Source organism: Helicoverpa zea, chromosome 4 (assembly GCF_022581195.2).
Source record: "Helicoverpa zea isolate HzStark_Cry1AcR chromosome 4, ilHelZeax1.1, whole genome shotgun sequence".
Classification (NCBI taxonomy): Eukaryota; Metazoa; Arthropoda; class Insecta; order Lepidoptera; family Noctuidae; genus Helicoverpa; species Helicoverpa zea.
In genome coordinates this window covers 1,017,812-1,037,732 of record NC_061455.1, presented here as the reverse complement: position 1 = coordinate 1,037,732, position 19,921 = coordinate 1,017,812, and the positions used below count along the sequence as shown (strand labels likewise).

The 19,921-nt window shown below is 33.1% G+C and overlaps 1 protein-coding gene across 2 annotated transcripts in view; it reads right to left on the bottom strand.

Annotated features, from left to right (window-relative positions):
* Positions 1-132: 132 nt before the first annotated feature.
* The window catches only part of LOC124629536 (protein peste-like), a 61,369-nt gene continuing 41,580 nt past the window's right edge, over positions 133-19,921 (bottom strand). The window contains exons 1-10 of one of the 2 annotated variants that reach the window (XM_047162958.1): positions 15,213-15,468; positions 14,132-14,273; positions 8,714-8,852; positions 6,429-6,589; positions 5,418-5,633; positions 4,983-5,114; positions 4,511-4,682; positions 3,843-4,045; positions 3,376-3,449; positions 133-2,217 (exon numbers count right to left, since the gene is read on the bottom strand). In XM_047162958.1, the coding sequence (XP_047018914.1) occupies positions 1,953-2,217; positions 3,376-3,449; positions 3,843-4,045; positions 4,511-4,682; positions 4,983-5,114; positions 5,418-5,633; positions 6,429-6,589; positions 8,714-8,852; positions 14,132-14,273; positions 15,213-15,247 (1,539 nt within the window). In that variant the 5' untranslated portion in view covers positions 15,248-15,468 and the 3' untranslated portion in view covers positions 133-1,952. Of the gene's footprint in view, positions 2,218-3,375; positions 3,450-3,842; positions 4,046-4,510; positions 4,683-4,982; positions 5,115-5,417; positions 5,634-6,428; positions 6,590-8,713; positions 8,853-14,131; positions 14,274-15,212; positions 15,469-19,921 lie in introns of those variants that run through there. The other variant, XM_047162959.1, reaches the window with a different exon arrangement.

Here is a 19,921-nt window from a genome sequence, read left to right as displayed (position 1 = left end):
CTAATCAGTTCACAGTCTTTTTTGCAGTTATTTTCGTAAACTAGGAGAATTGAGGTACTTTTTCTCCCTGCACAGAAATTGAGTCTCGGAAACAGTAAAAAATACTCGTAGAGGAAAAATAAAACAAGGAAATTGTATAAACTATTTTTTTATATTACTTGAAAATGGTTTCTGTTTTTGTACACTTACATTTAATTTAACAGATTAACATTTACTTACAAAGTATCAAATTATTTTTCATCTTCAATCAGGTCAGGTCAACATTTTACAACCACAGTCCGAAATAGTATAACCACAATTTTATTAAAAAAAAAAAGCCTAAGGATTGGCAAGGTACATTTTTTTCAATATAAGATGGCTTTGAATTTATTTTATGATAGCCTAAAAAATAAAATCATGGCAAGCCCAGAGTATTGTTGTAGTTTTCAAAACCAGTAATTTATTATTTGCAAAATACCACATGGAGAAACACAATGCGGTGGGTACTTTTACAAGCTATGCTTTTAATTTTTTCAGTTTTGTGAATATTTATTGGAATGCATAAAAATGAGCAATTTTCAAAAATGCTGTTTGTATTTGTAGATACAGATGTTGATAGCTATTATCATAAATATGCATGCATTAACATTATTTGATATATTACACTTGATTGCAAAAAAAAAACTTTCGATATTTCTTTTCGACTTATCAGTATGTAAAGTTGAGCATAATTTGAACAATAAGTATTATGTCAAAATGAGTGGTTTATTTATTATATTCTCTTAAAAAACTAACTCTATTTGTTTTAATACTTAAACTATTGTCACTTAAATTTTAATATATTGTTAAAAAATAATGCGTTAGTTTATTACAAAAATATCTCTGTCCATTGTACTGACGTTTAACTTAAAAATTTTATTAAATATTTATTTTTAAAGTAATAATGGTTAAAAATAATTCTATTTTTTATCAAATTGTCATATCACTGAATATTAATCAAAAGTAATATCGCTGTATATCACAAGATAGAATGAGCTTTTGAATTTTTAAGATTATTTCTTATTTTTACTGGAATGGTTACGGAAAATCTGCTTCGCACTTAAACAAGTTTTTTTCTTTCTAAAAAAATATACATACAAAATTTCTTTGGTCTGAAATCAATAAACTTACAATGTAAATTCTTTATTCAAACACGTTTATTATCACAAATATTATCATAATACTTTCTATTTATTACAAAAAAAAAAGATCAAAAAATTTATATCACTTCAAAAAATTCTTAAAATATATTTTTTACTTTTTAAATGCATATTTGTCATAATAACTGTGTCTTCATTTAAAACTAACATGGCAACACGTAGAAATATCAATACAAAGCACACATATACAGGACTCACACACACATATACACTATCAATATCACAGGACAATCTGATACGCATAAAATTCAAAAAATATAATTAATAAAAATATGTTTTTATCAATTTCTAGTGAAGCTCCTCTATTTTTCTGAAACCACGTTTACAATAGAGATTTTGAATTTATTTGCTTTTTCTATGCGCCAAAATAAAGTTTATTATTTTGGCAAGCTTTTTTTGGACGGAGATTATATGTAGGTACATCAAAATTAATGAATTTAAAAAATCTTTATAACTAAAATATTTCTCGTATGATTTCAACATTTTAAGGCAATTATGATCAATCAATCAATTTAAGCAGTTATTAAATAATTCATCCTGGCCCACACACGCGACGCACAAATCACAATCATTAACATAAAAAAAAAACACGAACATACTAACATTAAAAATCTTACAAAATATAGTCATTTTTTTAATTCGCTAAAAAGACGAACTTCATTAAAATTCGTCAACGAATCTATTCGTCATTACCGTTTTACGAACGGTTGAACATCACGACCTTTCGAAGATCTACGTTCCATATTTGAGTATTGACACAAATTATTATAATATTCATATAGGGTTAAGTTTTAATTCGGCTTCATCTCTCGGTTTTTCGAAGACGCACTCTTTTTTTATATAGTGGGGTTTTCTTGCCCAGCACGTTGCTATGGTAACGAGGGCTGCGAAGACGAGAGCGGCACACGCACAGATTGTTCCTCCCCAGTCGAAAATGGCGCGAACGAAGCGCAGTTCTGCGATGACACTTTCGTCCATTTTGACTTTCTGTTCTACCCAGAATATTGGAAACAGCATTCTGGGCACGTCTTGGTAGAGGCTGTGGACAAATGAAATAACAGGTTAGTAATGTAGGAAGACTGACTTTACAAGGAGATTATCATGAGTATTCTTTTTTTAATAATTCCTATTTTAAAATAAATTTTTTTTTATTCAAAGTAATCTAGAAGACAGCAGTTTTCGAATGTCAGAATTACATGAGACAGCCCCAAAAACGCCCACCCTTCACCACTGCCTACGTGTTATTACTGGGAAGAAGAAGTGGCGCAACAAAACTCCCCAGCAAGACGTCTGTCTTTCTTATAAAATAAAAATTCAATGTAGGAAGTAGGTAAGTACCTAAATTCTTAAATAAAGTAGGTAAATAAGTATGTCATTTTTTGAGTAGGTTAAATGAATGGCTTTGGTATAATCAATTAAGCAACACTTTTATTGAGAATAAATTATGCAGTGAAAAAAAAAATCAATTCAGTTTTAAGTTGTATAAAATAAATTAGCATTGAAATCTTATGAATAATTTACAATGCCTAGAAAGACTTGAAACAAAGGCAAAAAACTTAGCAAAAAATATTGTCATACCTACTTTACATCTAGACTTACCGTTAAAACTAGTTTTTTTTATTTGTATGCGATTAATCTAATCAAATAAGTATTTGACTTAGCAGGGGAGCTAAACCTTTCAACACATACTTATCATTTGTCATATTTTATTGTAAGCTGCTTGATAATAATGTTACAGGTTATTAAAATATGATTTATTTACCTAATGGTGAATTTTATTCTTGCTTTGAATATTGTGTAGACAGCGATATGATTTTTATACCTATAAATTTCAACATGAAAAAAATATGGGCCTTAAAATCTTGCTCCGAGATCCGGGATCTAGCTTGTCGTGCCCTCCGAAACACTGTCATTGGTGTCTTCTCTGACATTTCTTTAAACAGCAGCCCTCATATTACATTCTTGTGTATTAAAAAATGTTTACCATCTCTGGCCTAGGTAATTATTGTATTTAAGATACATCTTGCATAATAAACTCATTTTTTATTGAATCTGGTTTAGGCATGACTAGAATTTTAGACATGATTTTATTGTTATTTAGAATGTGTAATGTGTAGGTGGTAAATATTTGCATATGGACAACGCCTTTATTTTCAATCTAGTGTCAATTGATTTAAATTAAAATAAAACAACTTACGTTACGTGCTCACTGGGTTCCATGTAAATGTTGAGCTGGAATCTCGCAGCCACATCTAGTGGAACGCCTAGTTTCTGAAAACATAGACATGGTATAAGTAAATCTCGAAATTTATCACCGAATCTACCTACTGTTGGTTATAAGTTATAAGCAAAAAAGTTGCCTCAAATTGAAATATCCAAAGAACAGTTAATCATAATTTGTTGTGAATATGACTGAAAGGTAACACAGGGAGCTCTACTAGGAAAAGCTAAAGATGTTGTGATACCTCACAAACATACTTAAATGCACGTCTTTTCCCAGCAAAAACACATAAAAGCAGGTGAAGTGAGAGGCTTTGGCTCTGTTATTCTTGATTTACAAAAAATGTTGTTATGCAACCAAAGAATAAATACTTTTGAGTTAGAGAAAAAACTTACTATAGCACAATACAGACACAACTAATTGAGGAGAAAAATGTTACTTACAGGTTCAACAGCAAAATAAAACGAATGTGCATCAGGGTCGGGCTGCATCCCCGTCACAAACTCCCGGAGCTGAGCATCACCGTGCAGGAAGTGAGGCAGCGAGAGGAACGCGGGAGAACCGAACCGGCACGCTGATACGTTCATCACGCCACTCCATGCGCACTCGCCGTTGCAGAAGCATGTGTTTGATGGAGAAGTTGTAGCTGGAGAGAGAAGAAGAAATACATAAAAAAAAATAAGGATAGATCGAAAATTCGCGTTAAAAGAAACGAAAGTTGGTTCTTAAAAATCCTTTTAGAGTAATCGATTCCCATAAAGTCAGTTGGCTTCGTATAGCTAGGTAGTTTCTTGCATGATGTGTAAAAAATTCTGGACCATTGCAAAGAGGGGATCGAGAAGTATTTAAGGGCTTTATATACTCTTCGATTTATATACTATTTGATAAGTTGCAGGAGAATCGGCTACGGTGGTATGGCCACGTAAAGAGAAGACCACCTGATTACGTGGGAAATTTGGCTCTGCAACTTTCCATCCCCAGTCGAAGATCGAGAGGGCGCCCCAAGACCAGATGGCGGGACGTAGTGTCGAAAGACTTGAAAGAGTGCCAGGTGTCCGAGCGCGAGCAAAGAATCCAAAAACAATATTCCCAATAGCCAAGTAAAACTCACAGTTATCAAAGCTCCTCTCCGTAAGAGCATACTTGTTGAACAGAAGACCACTCTGGTCTCCGCTGTCCACATACTCCATGTTTACTGTGCGACACAGGTCTGGTACGAACATCGGTAGTATGGACTCTTCAGTCAAGTTGCGGGCCATGAACTCGCCTGCACTGCCGGATAGCTGGAATGATGGAAGATATGATATGAAAACTGATTGACGTGCTGTAAGAATATTTTTCGTCTTGTAACATTAAAGTTCAACACAGGATTTTTTATTGGTGATAGTTGTCCAAATAGAAGAATAGATAATAAGGTATACGAAGGTGAGTGTTTTCCAAGGGTTGGTATTGGTCCTTAGATAACATATCATACAAGAAAGTTTATGTACAACGGTGAGCTTAAGCCAGAATTGGGTTCCTCTACAACCAACCTCAAAGCGATAGAGAGATAGAGGTAGGGCAAATTATATTCGTCTACTTACTTTGGAGCACTCTCCTTCATAGAACGGGAGATGGTCCTCATAGTTCCACCTCAGGATCTGTCCGGGTATAGTGCCGCTCAACTGCCCTGTTGACACCTCCATGTAGCCGTCAGTGTCCAAGGAGTTGTTCCTCTGGAATATCAGAAATGCATCGTTACAGTTAGAGTTAGTTTTAAGTATGAATAGGTATGTAGGACACATATAAATATGAAGTTTTGGTAGATGGGTCCAAGGTGCTTATAGTAATTGGCTAATTTAATTATATAAGATTTCTTAATAAACCATTATGTAACTGTGGTCCGTAGGTTCATATGCAGTAATTTCAAGGGCAGTAGGTGTAGGTAATAAGTATTTACTTTTGTTTACAAAATGAATAAAGCAACAAAAACGCCCGTTATGTTTTGTGAAAATAAAAGTTATTGCTAACATACTGACCTCATAAAACCATCCAAATTTATCAACTGGTGGTGCTCCTCCCGTGGTGCTGGAAGGTAGACTCTTCGCCAGATCCAGCAATGGGTCCTCATATCCATCAAATAGCAGTTCCTTGGCCAGCTTAGAGACTGCTATGTTCTGGTTGAACATGGCTAAACCCATGGATAAGCCTTTCTGCTGAAGAAAACCCCAGAACCTGGACCGATAGACTGCTGACTGGAAATTGAAAGGAAGAAGTCATTTTTACAATCAATAAGCCTAAAAATTAAATATTAGTCATTCAATTCCGTTAAGTAGTGACATTCATAATTTCTTGCATGAATGCAGATGGCAAATTATCAGAGAAATTCTTGCATTTTTTTTTAAATATAAGGTGCTTTAATATTGCCTGCCAGGACTTGAATGGGGGGTAGTATTGCGTTTATAGATTACAATAGTGAAAGAATTTCGTTCCCCGGAACAGTCAATTCAATTTGAGACATTAAACAAGTTAAATTAACATTGGCTCTACTCTGCATAACGTGGTTCACAAATTACGCGCGTAGTGTCGCTTCGTCAATGAAAACAACTGCTATCTCTTTACTACTTAATGGTTAATATTACTGAATGGTTAAACTAATAAATTAAGTCAAATTTATACGTATTTTTTTTTTGTATGAAAAAAAATATGACAAATAATCAATTATTTATCTTCACTATTGTAATCTATAAACGCAATACTACCCCCCATTCAAGTCCTGGCAGGTAATATTAAAGCACCTTATATAATTTTATTTTATTATTTAAACTAATAAAATAATATCAACCCAGATTTTGCGATGGTAAATTCAGCCGAGGTATACCAAGTGTGTGTAGGTACATAATGGGGAGTACCCACGGGGAGTACATGAGCAGTACATAGGGTTAGTATAGAGGCGAATACATATCGGATGGACAACCACAACCTTTCTCTGCTGAATTTGTCTGTAACTATAATCGCTCCATCTTCAAAGACCTTACAAAGATACTCACAGCAGCAATAGCATTAAGTGTAGTGATGTTATCCTGAAGAGTTCCATTAGATGAAGCCTCGTCGAAGAACCAGCTCCTCTGAGTCCTGTAGGCCACCGTCCCGTTGTTGTCAAACCAGGTCACATTTACGTGTTGCCGCTTCTCTATGAAACGGTATGGTCCTGAGAAAAAATAATCATGAACATTTTATTATTTGGTAAAAAGTGCAGAATTTTAAGTTTGGACAGTGCACTATAAAAACAGGATTGACCCAAAACAAAGAAGTATATTTGGAAAGATTTTGAGTAAAGTTTTAGAATAATCTTCTGAAAAAAATACTTTTGCTCGCATTTACATGTATGTTTCGGCACACTTAAAGGCCTAAATACTAGCATTTAAAACATTATAACTTGATATATACCTACATATCTACGCAGCAATCAAATTTAATAAAATAAGTGTATATATTAACTATAATAATGTCAATATTTCAATTAACTAAATAAAAAAGCTAATAATAAAATATAGTAAATCTTAGTTCACAACATTAGACGCCCACTCTTCGCCAAAAAAAATCTTGTTGAAAAAATATGGTGCAATGTTGTTATCACACCCAATGTTTCGCTGTCAACAATGCAAAAATATCAAAAAACGACAATTTTAAATAAAGTTATCTATTAATTAAAACCGTAACGGACGATAAAAATGTCGTTTGTGCATATAATTATTATTAATTATGCAATATTTATGAACAAGACACTATTTTATTAATTTCTGTCCATCTTTTGTTTCACTATTTCTATGATAAGTTTTTTAAATGACTATACATCGATGACTTAATTTGACATCCTGCTTGAGATAGTCAAAAATATACTTGTATATAAAATATGCATTATATTGTCTACACGTGTAAAGATATGTTAACGGGTAACTTTATCTTAATTATTTTGATTTACACTAAATGCTAACTCAGTTAAGTATTACTTCCTGACTTAGTTATATTATATACCTATGCGGAAATCTGCATGTAAGATTGTTATTATTGGTTTAAATTAACCTACTCGCTGATCTTAGATTCAAGTTCACCGAGTTTATAAGCGTCAGTTTTATTAAAACAACTGTTTGTCGGGCCGAAATAAATAACCTTAAAGTTATAAATGTATCTTACGTCCAGTGAATAGGCACATATTGACACCTATTAGATTATAATAAAATTCTGCCAAAACATATTTCACAACGTTAAAAACAAAACACCCACTTTTACTTTTTATATGAGCACCCCAAAAAACTTTGTGAGTAGTTTATCTCTAAAACTGCATAATTTATTCAGTAGGCTACCAATAATGTATCCTGCCTGTAGGTATATACTTACACAAATGCAAATTCTTAATATTAATTAATTTATGTGACAATTTTGAACTGGCATAATGTATTTTAATTATGAACCCATATTTTGTGACGGGCAGTGTAAACTAACGTCTGTTTATACCTACTAATATAATATTTTAAAGAGGAAACATTTTTTCGTTTGTTTGTTTGTTTGTTCTAAAGGGTCCAAAACTACTGAAAAGATTTGAAAAAATCCTTCACTGATGGAAAGCTACACTCTTCCCGAGTAACATAGGCTATATTTTATCCCGACACGGGCAGTAGTTCCCACAGGACGCGGGTGAAATCGCGGGAAAACAGCGAGTACATTCTAATTATGGACCGAATCGTTTGTTTTTCGAAACAGAAGGTCATAAGTGCTATTACACGTGTTTCTAAATAAAAAGAATACAGGAACGATTCATAGATTTACTAATGAAGTAATCATTTGCATTGAAAAATAGTTTGTTTATCGAGTTGCGGTTAAATAGCTGCCGCAATGATCGAGGTCAAGCTATCGCTGCGGTTACCACGTGGATGAGTGACCGTACACTTGCAATTCTATATCTTGTGTGCACTTGTTTGTACAAAGTGCATTGTAGTCTAAATTTTCGGAATAAGTTAAGAATTTACAGGTAAGTATCGTTTTTTTTCTGCGGGTTGTTCGAAAGATACCGCGGCCCTGGTACATAAAAGGCCTATGATGGAACATGACGGACTAGGTATTACTTTGTGGTCAGATAGGCAGCCGCTTCAGGCAAATCTGGCTTCGGAAAAGGCTGTTTCACTTATCACTTACATAGGTTGTTGGTATGAGATATAATGTATTTATAACTCATTTTAGAAAACCCTTGACTGCCTCGTTGATCTAGCTGTCGTAAGATATAGGAGGACATCATCAGCGTTATAAAATATTATTAAAGGAAATTAAACCTTACCCAATTGCACTAAGTCAGGTTTCTCCCCCGGGAACCGGTCAGCATTGGTCCAGTTGAAGAAGTAGACGTCAAAGAACAGAGGCACTGTTGGAGCCACCCAGTTGCGGAACGATCGCGATGTTGGTGTTAATGCTAGTTGCTGGAACAAAGAAACAATTAGGTAAATAAGCTTATAAAGATTTTAGGGGCAATTAAAACGGGGAAATGTTTAAATGGCGCGGGAGATTTTCACCCACATGCGATTTTCCATTCCACACAAGATTTCACCATGTCCCGAGGAAATGTCTTGCCGCACATCTATGTTAGCCTGATATTGAACTATCTTATTGCGTTTAAGAGGAATAAATCATCTATTCATAAAGCATACAAACTTACGCGTTTATTATTTTAGTAGGATATTCTAGAAACAATTCAAATTATGGCTATGATTATAGACAGACTAGCCCAAACAGGCAAACTAATTACCTATGTTCCTAGATACCTAAAGTTGTACGATAAAAGAAATCAGAAACTTCCTCATACCTCCATTATACCTACTACCTACACTATAGGTAAATCTTCGGCGAAAACAATTAATACAAAAACATCTCAAATACCATGCATTAGGTATTTGCTTAAAATGCATATTGTTGATACTAAAACTAATTAAGATCCATGTTATACAAAATCAATAAAATGTTTTACGAAAAGAGCGACAAAGTAATTAAAATAAAAATCTTAATAAAAGCTTCTTTATTAAACAACTATTATTATGTGCTGTATTTATCATACATAGCTCTTATTTAATTTTCTTTTAAAACAAATCTTATCTACTGCTTGATATTAAAGCTCAAAAACTAAAGATTAATTGACATCTTTAATATATTAACTTAAGTGCTACTTAATCATCTTATCTCGTTCGTTTAATTAATAGGATATGTATCTCTACCTACAATCTCGAACGCAAGTTAAAAGTTTAATCAATGCAATATAATCACAATAAATAAACCAAATTAATTAGTGATTCACAAAAACTAAGAATTAAGAATTCAGTTATCGTCAAATTAACATTAGGAAGTAAGATAATATCTAGACTGGACTAACTAATTTTTTTACATTTGTGGTTCAGGGTTTATGTTCTAGTTAGAAGGCTATTTTATTATTAATAAACAATAATAATCATGTTTATCTTATTCTAGAATTAAATAATCTAATGATTTTTTGTTAATTTCGAAATGTTAACAGAATCTGATCAAAAGATTAAATATATAAAATATGTTATCTTTTCCTATCTTGTACCATTATGCTGTACATTATAATAAAATAGATACGACATTAGTTATTTTTATTAATTAATATAATATGAGAAAATCTTACAAGAATATCCTTGTTTTACATCCATTAATGAATTCAATAGAATCTCTTATGTATCCTGTAACACTTTTTGGGAAACTCTGCTGAACTGTTGTGAAGAAAAGTTGCAGAAGTTTTTACATCCCGATGAAGGAATATCAAAATCCCTTACAAGGTAATTTATACTAGTACATAGTAATATTTTTTTTTTCTAAATTTTTACCATCTCTGGATCTACTGAAAGCCACATTATTTCCGAAGGTTAGGGGTGTTCCACCATCTAATTATATTGATAACCAACACATGACCAGCTTTAAAATTGTCGCTAAGTCAAATCGGCAATTGGACAACTGAAAATAGTTCGATTATCATGACGCAACCCACCCTTAAATTCTATAGGTAATTCATTCTGCCACGAGAAGTAGTTCCCACGGGACGTGTGTGAATCTGTCCTTAGCTATATGCAAATATACCAACAGACTTTACAACGCATTTGACATACAATATTAGCCATGCCCCTAATTAAAAAGCTAATCCATCAATAGATTGGCATCCAAGGCGAGTGAACATATTGAACATATTGATTCGTTCCTGACGACTTTGTCGGTCATTCGATATCGTTCAATTGACCGGTCAAACGCTTAGATTAATTTGAGATATCAATTGTTTTCAATCGGATATGACTAGGATTTGACGTCAGTGACAGCTGTTTAATATGCTTTTAATTAATCGTAATAGTCGGTATTGTTTCATTTGGGCAAAAAATACGCAGATCTAATCATACATACTAATGTTTCATAGGCGCGAATATTTGTAAGAATATATGATGTATGTCACGGAAAAAGTACATAAAATAAATGAATGGTTGAAACCGAGCAATTAACCTTACACCCGAATAGCACATAGGCTGTTTTTATCCATGTGTAGAAAATAGATCCCTCGGGAGGAACGAAACGGTGAGCTAACTTTTCCAAAGAGTACCAATCATTTCGATGTTGGGCAAGTCACATCCATCTATCATAATCATGAGAAATCAAAGGTAAGTTACAAAAAATAGATACAGTCCAACAAACAAACTTTATCTATCTCTCTGTATAAGTTAATGTACTTGTCTAACGGCCAGTTTCTTCATCAAAAGTAAAAGTCAAAGTAATGTCTAAAGTAAAAGTAACGGTCAAATTCGTTTCTTCAAGGCTAAAGTGACAGCAAAACTAATAGAAAATAGAATTTGACCGTTACTTTTACTTTAGACATTACTTTGACTTTTACTTTTGATGAAGAAACTGGCTGTAAGAAGAGAGTTAACTTAGTTAACTAATTGACTTTCGGTCATTATGGTTAAGTATCAATCTTAGTTAATTAGGACGTGTATTTGTGCCTACATCCGTTGTCAATAACTGATTGAAAAAAAAATCTTAACCTACATAGTTCTAGAAGTGAGCGTTTTAATGTTTCTTACCTGACTGAATTCGTAGGTACACTGCTGAGGTACCTACGAATTCAGTCAGGTAAACGAATTATTTCCAATCTTTTGCTTTTCTGCCTAATTTCTTAAAAAATACTTTTCTTAAGTTTTTCCTACGACATAGTTGCCTTACGTTTGCATACGACCTCAAAAATATAGACCCAAAATCCTCACATTGATTGCGACTGTCCCTATTAATCCAGTTGCTAGGCAACGGTTTGTATCTCATTGGACTTCAAACGCAGATAGGATAGAGTGACAAAGGTATCGTTACAATAGATAGACACTGACAATAACAAGCGTTGTGTAAGAGTTACGTGGATCCACTCGATATAAGAGCTGCTATCTAACTATGTTACTTTCTTCGTTATCGATTTATTGTTAGAATTGACTGTAGTCGTTTCTTTTATTTATTCGTTTTACATCCATAAATCAATAAGGTACTTATTAAAGATTTTTGACTTCTGCCTAGTTTTTTTGCTGAATTAGACCGCCCCTAAGTGATTTCCGGAAGTTAATTCCTCTACTGAAAAGTTAAAGTAAAATCATGTGCCTACCCAATAAGGTTGACTAACAATACAATTTCTCTTTCATATTTATTGAAAAATAAAATAAAAAACTTTTTTCAAAAAAAATACAACCGACTTCCAAAAACACTAAAAAGCCAAAAAAAAACGAATTTTATGCGCATCGACCTAGAAGTCGGTGTCTAAAGGATGTCCCCAAGTTAATTTTGCGACTTCTAGGCTGATGCACCTTAAATTGATACCTACCACAATGCAAATAGTTGCACAACGCTACAAAACAACTTACCACCTTAATTGAATATAAATAATTACCATTAACGAGTTCAATGAGTATTCGGCCCGACATTGACACCGAGACTACAGTGCGCCCAGATTACTACAATACGGCTTCTCTAAGACGCAGGAGTTCAATCTAATCTCATTAACAGTTATTTGGACCACGTTAGTTATTGTATTTTATTAGTAGCTGTTTTCCCGCGGTTCCACTCGCGTCCCGAAAAATAATAAGTGCCCCATAGGAACTTCTGACCGTAACGAGATAAAATATAGCCGATGTTACTCATAAAGAGTGTAGCTTTCCAGCATTGAAAGAATTTTTCAATTCGGTTTTGTAGTTTCGGAGCCTTCAGGGTACAGACAAGCAAACGAAAAATGTGTCGTCTTTATTATATAAGTTTAGAAGACTAGCTGTTTTCCCGCGGTTTCACCTAGAAACTACTGTCCGTATCGCGGAAAAAATAGCTTTATACATATTACTCGGGAAAATTGTAGCTTTCCAACCGTGAAAGAATTTTTCAGATCGGTACAGTATACCTACTTAGTGTCGGAGCGTTTAGGGTAGATACAGACATACAAAAAATGTTAACTCTCTATTATATTAGTATAGATTAGTTAGTATTTTCAATGTCACACGTGATTACACTAGTAGTGAAGGATTTGAGGCCACTTAATGAGGATTATGTAGAATTGGAATACAATGTGGTTTCAAGATGAAACGTGGAGCTTGAAGATAATATTATAAGTAGGTACTTAATAGAGAAGATAATGGATGATACCTAATGGTACTTTAGACATGTATAGTTATCGGCATGGATAATGAGCTCTCGGCGGAAGAGGGAGTCGCTTTGCGCACCGTAGACTTATGGCAATAAAACAATAAATCACTTCTGCTCAGGTGAAGGTCTGGGCTCAATATCCTTGCCGATGATTATAATAGAGTAGCCATAAACCCTCTTATTGGAATATCTTTGTTTTAGACATATGCCAATTGGCTAGCTATTTGAGCAACGAGAGACTTTGAATCAATGAGTGGATTATTTTGAACGTTATTGAGGTAAACAAGTCGTGGTGGCTTAGTGGGTAAAGGACCAACCTCAAGTATGAGGCACGGGTTCGATCCCAGGTCAGGCAAGTACCAATGCAACTTTTCTAAGTTTGTATGTACTTTCTGACTGTGTTTCGGATGGTACGTTAAACTGTAGGTCCCGGCTGTCAGTGAACATCCTTGGCAGTCGTTACGGGTAGTCAGAAGCCAGAAAGTCTGACACCAGTCTAACCAAGGGGTATCGGGTTGCCCGGGTTACTGGGTTGAGGAGGTCAGATAGGCAGTCGCTTCTTGTAATGCACTGGTACTCAGCTGAATCCGTTTAGACTGGAAGCCGACCCCCAACATGATTGAGAAAAGGCTCGGAGGATGATGATTGAGGTAAACAAGTAGACTAATCAGATACAGATAAACAACGCAGACACTAAAGGGTAAAGGCAAAACCATAGGTGTTGCAAATGCATTGCTGGTCATTATTCTACGGGGAGGCTTCAGAGAAGGAAAATAAATTGTCCGCGAAGTTCCATGGATTGATTTGATGAAAGGGTAGAGTGGTTTCAGATGGTTTGTGCATTTCTGTTTTTCATTTTGTATGTTAACAAGACAGCAGCAGGTCAACCTGGTCAATCTGACAAAGTTTACCAATCGATCATTACTATTACCTTTCTCTATTGTGATAAGGTTGCAAATTATTGAAGAGATTTGACACATTGAGGCAGGTTGATGTCCTGTCCTGTCTGTACATTTGAATAATATGCAAGTATACTTACAGTAGCTAACGCAGAATCAAAGATATTCGTCCACGCGAGAGCAGCAGAGAGCGCGACTAGCGCCAACAGCGCACCGCTCCCTGCGCCCACCCACAGCCAGCGCGGCGTGCGCCCACGCATCTTGTGAGGCACTGGTGATACGCTGGAACAACGGAGAGAGTTACGTTAGGTCATTGGAATACTTGGGGAAGACTTTTTCAGATCAAATAAACAAGAACTATCCTACACGAATATATACGAATCTTTATCAGCATTTTTTGTTATGCATTTGTTTTAATGCATAATTCTCTCTCGTTGTGACTTAAGTAAATGCGTTTGTGTTTAATTGTGAAAATATTTTTTGGATTACAGTATTACTTAAATTAGTAGTCGTTTTCTCTGCTTTCATGAATACCTAAATGCTTTTTTTGTTGATGCATTTTAATCCGATCAATGCATGCAATCAAGGAACACGTATTGACCTATACGATACAGGAATCATCCGCGTGAAGGAGTAAGCGCATGGTGTTATTTCTTGATTTTATAGAAAATGGGGACAACTAAAGGATAGACTATCACAATAGCAAAGAAAGTTAGGCCATAATAATATCCATGCCCTTATGCCCTAGACATGCGGCAAAAAATAAACTTCTAAAAATAAATATTTAACGAGTTTGTTTGTTTATTAACCTTTTCAATGATGCTACGATAATATTTTATTGCTGTAATAAACGTACAAGATAACCTAATTACTATATTGACTAGGATATCGGGGACATAAACCGTCTCATCATTATGGATAGTAAAAATAGGCAGAAATAAAACATGGTCGGAATAATGTAGCATATATTATTCTAACCGAAAATCGATCGAAGATCCAAATTAAGAAATTCCTCATTTTAATTCATGTGTTTAGGGTTCTGAATTGAAGGGTTATAGATACAACAAGTTTCTATAAGTATCTAAATGTTTTCTTCTAGGTAAATAAAAGTTGTACTTTAAGGAAAGTAAATACATTTTTTAATAACTGTCATAGTTTATTAGGATCTAAGAAGAAATTAAAGTTTCATCTGCTGTGGTTTTTTTCCACATATGTAGTTACCTGTTCAAGAACAAAAGAACTTCCAAACGCCACATAGTTCAAAACAAAACACAACACTTCAAATTATCTATAAATATAATATTTTTATCACAATCACAATTCTATCAAAATTAGCACGATTTGTGTCAAATAACACTTAAGTATACAATACTTTAAAATGTCCGTCTGTACTTTAGTACTAATCTATTAAACTGATAAACCAATAGCAACTTTGTTTTAATCCTTTTTCATAATTTTTCATTTATTTTTATAAAGAAATGCCATGTTAACTTGCCAAAAGAATGTATTATACTGATAAATTTCAAGAAAGTTTTCATGTGATAACGCGATAATTCTTATCTATAGATTAACCTAAATCATTGACTTGAATAATATAAAAAAGTATTAAATACAAATTAGTTAATCATTAAGGTCATTATGTTTAATTAGTACATTTTTGTTAGAACAAAGAAGTCTAACTAACTAGTTTTGTTTATAGAATAACAATAATTAGACACTGCAAACTTTTAGTCGGACGATAGTTTGTTTGGGCTCATAAATCAGTATGAAAATGAATGGTAGTATGCACATTACAAAGATCAGGTATTTAGCCGGTATCAGACCGACTGAAAATTTCGATTGAAATCAAGATGTTCTTCTTAAAAAAATCATTGGCTACCAGCGGGTCAATTGTGTTGTCGACTGTTTAGTCTGCAGTGTTCGGTTACTCTTAGTGTAACTAATTAGTTGTTTTTTTTTATTTTACAATGTCATTCTGTGACACAAATATGTATAAATAATATATCATAATATCTATTAGGTATTATGATGAAATGTCAGTTTGTTTTTCGCGGATAATCTTTGAAATTCTTAATAAAAATCTAGACTTGATTAATGTATAATACATACTTAATTAATATAATATTTAATAAGTTACCAAAGAAACGATGGATGGATCGTATGAAAGTCAATATGGCTAGAAATAATGTTACTTGTGAGATGACGGCAGGCAGAAGAGTACACCTATGGGAGAAGAAAAAACATGCTGCGCCGACCACAAAAAAATATTGGGATAAGGGCAGGAGGATGATGATATATTTAATAAGTTATACAAACCTACTTCTAAATGGCGTTTATCTTAGACATCTTATGGATACACGAGAGACATTTAAAACTAAATTAAAAACCCTATTAATTCAACCCCTATCTATTGTCCCAGCAAAGTGAATTTTCCACCTTAGTGATTACATAAATTATAAAGGAACATATTTCCTTAGGGAATATTGAACGAACAACGTAGGAAATCACGTTTTCTTCGACCTTGGTCTAATGTGTATTAGATGATATTAGTTTATGGAAATGGATTTATCTAACTTTTGTAAAAAGATTTAAGATAAAAGTACTTACCTATATGAAATGTAAAATGAGGTAGGACTAAGTAAGGGAAAAAAAAGTATTACATATGTACCTTTATACGTAAGTAGATAAATTTATATCACAGTTTCACAGTTAACTGCCGGCTACATAAATATATTCGTATATCTGCATATTGACACATTATTAAATTAATTAAAAATAATACAGATATGTTGTTAAAAGAATTGCATAATACTTAATTATTAACTTTGACCTAATAAATAGGAATTCTTTTAATATTCATAAAAATAACGCGATAAGCTACAGCGATAAATTTTAAATTTTGATTCATAAAACAAACTGTGAATGAATTAATATAGTGTAACAAGTTTTTTTGGGAAAACTGGTTGAAATTAGATATGGTTCCGCCAAATGACTTTTATAATGGATTTCGTCTGTTTTTCTTCGATTTTATAATTATTTCAAAGACGTAAGCGATGGTGAACTATTAATTTTTAGATTATTAATATGCAATATTAAGTTACCTTATAGATAATATTAGGTACCGTTTCAGGCATTTATTATCACCATTTACGTTTAGCCACCACATTCACAAATTCCTAGTCAATTCCTTGATGGTCTACCACCAACTTGGAAAAAGATGATAAATCGAAAAATAACCTAAGTATTAAAACATTTTCAAATCTCAACTGGTTTTATTCACTCATATTATGATTTATGTCATGATGTAGATCTGCATTTGCCTTATCGTTGCTATCAGATAATTATCTGGGAGTAATCTATAAAATCTAATTCTTATCAATATTTCAACATTTCAATATATGAGCCACACTTCTGATGTCAAATTACTCCATAATTAGCATTTGTAAAAAACACCAGAAGCTTATTTATTCGGCTGATAAAAATATGGTGACATTAAATATTAAATTATATTGAGGGCGTTGATTTTTATCTATGATTTTAATAATAATCTATGGAAATTGACGTTTTTTTTTAAAAAAAATCAAATTATTTCGCTTTACTTTTTAAGTGTAAAAAGAGAATAAATAAAATACTTACAGTAGGTACCTACATATATCAAGAAAATAACTATTTGGTTTTGACAGCAAGCGTAGGCTGATGTCTACTTCACTCTTAGCTATATTGGCCATCATTATCATAGTTCTCAGAAAAAAATACCGAATACGAAATACAAAATAAAAAAAATAATCTCGAAAAACTCAATACTTCTGAAAATCAATTCGAGTAATTTTCACCAACTGCAAGTGCGATTTTTTGAGAAGAAATTTGATATAGAAACACAAGTATAATTTAAGGGTACTCTTAGAGCACACTGCTGACTTTTTATTGTATTCGATTGACTTAAAACTTACATTGAATTCAAGTTTTTCTGCAAGAAAATATATTTTCAAACACCGGACCAACAGTGGGCCGACTGTTTCGTTTGCGGCTTAACCTTGCAAAACGGAGACAGGTCCCTTACTAATACTAGATATGACATATATTCCCGGTATCGGCATAAACTATTTAGATATTCACACAAAAAATACATTTATGTATATATATTACGACTTCTAACCTTGCAACATGGAGACAGATCTCTTATTAACTAGATATGACATATAGGTATTCCTAGTATCGGCGTAAACTCAGCTGGCCGACGCACATAGCTACATACATTGTATATCTGTGTACTGGATGCGTTATGCGATCCGGGTATCGATCGCCTGCGGTCAGTGGGCCTTATGTAATCACCAGGTTTACTGTGTCACGGTTGCTGGGATATAAGGCCTTTTATAGGGAATATCTAGTTCAGCTACTGTATAATTAATTATAATTATTAATTAATGGATACTTAATATTGAGATTAGAGACTGGAAGCCAACCCCAATATAGTTGGGAAAAAGGTTCGGAGGTTGATACAAGATAATATTGATATAGACAAAATGGGACCGAAAATAATCATGTTTTTTTCTTCGTAATCTACAGATTTTAAAATATTCGTAGTTTACAGATTTTATATTCCCTATCACAGTATCTTACATTAGGATTAACTCTATCTAAGTTTCAGACTTGATCCTGCCGAAATATTTTCCATTTTTAATTTCCCTGCTTTTTAACCGACATATGCAAGGAGGTTTTCAGATGTTTGTTTATTCGGGTTCGTGCAGAGGTTTCCACGGAATGCGGGTGAAACCTATGGCAGAAGCTAGTATTATATATACAGAAAGAAAGAGAGTATTTTGTCGGTCAATACGTAAAACAATCATACGATATTCGAATATTATGAGAGGTCATTGATAATATTTTTATCTTTGATTTTGTTCACCACGTCAGCTTATTGATACCTGAATACCTGATCGATAAGATACGGGTTTTTACAAGTATTACTACAATTATGTTGAACTTGAATGCTGTGATCATTTTGGTTACTAATCATGAATTAAATTCTTTTGGGAATGCAGCCAGCCTTTTGGGCACGATTCTCGCTGACAGCTATGGGGATAAGTTTGGATCTATCTACATCTTCACTAGATAATATAAAGAGAAAATCATTTGAAATACCTACATATTTCAGTGTGCCTAAAGCCACGTATTCACTGGGAAACAATGTTTCAGATACACAGTTTCTGAAACATCACGTAGATGTTTACAGCAACAATGTTTCGGAAATTCTGCCGTCCACATCGGCCACAGAAACAAAATTATATGTTTCTGAAACAAAATTATTTGTTTCAGAAACACGTATTTTTTGTTTCTGAAACAGTGTTTATAAACAATTGTTTCTCAGTGAATACATGGCTTTAAGAATGTCAAATAAGGTTACATAAAAAGTTTAGTTTAATCGAATCATACCTATTAGCTCAAATACTTTTGAATGGTCATTCAGTAATAATTGTAAATGATTTAAGTATTAAAGATATTACGTTAACTGATATCAATATATTTGCAACAACAATGTTTACATTTCCTAGAAATGTTTTATCAGTAACGTCTTTTACAGATTATGATATGTGTCGCGCTTATACAATTCGAGCGGAAAATCCGCTGGTGTAAAAGCGATGTTATTATATAAATTTTATTAAAAATACATACAACTCTTACGGATCCACTTAAATAGATGCTATTGTAACTAACCTTATGGCTAAAACTATATTGTCTACAAATTAATGTTCAAAAATATAGAAATATTTCTCAAAACACTTAGGAAATTTATTCATGTTTATTTTATCAACTAATGAACATAAGTGTAGCCATATTTAACAAGCCGTTTATTTATGTAAATGCCAAGCTTTAATTTTACATATAAGGAATATGTTATTGTTTTAGAAGAATAAAATAATCATAAAAAT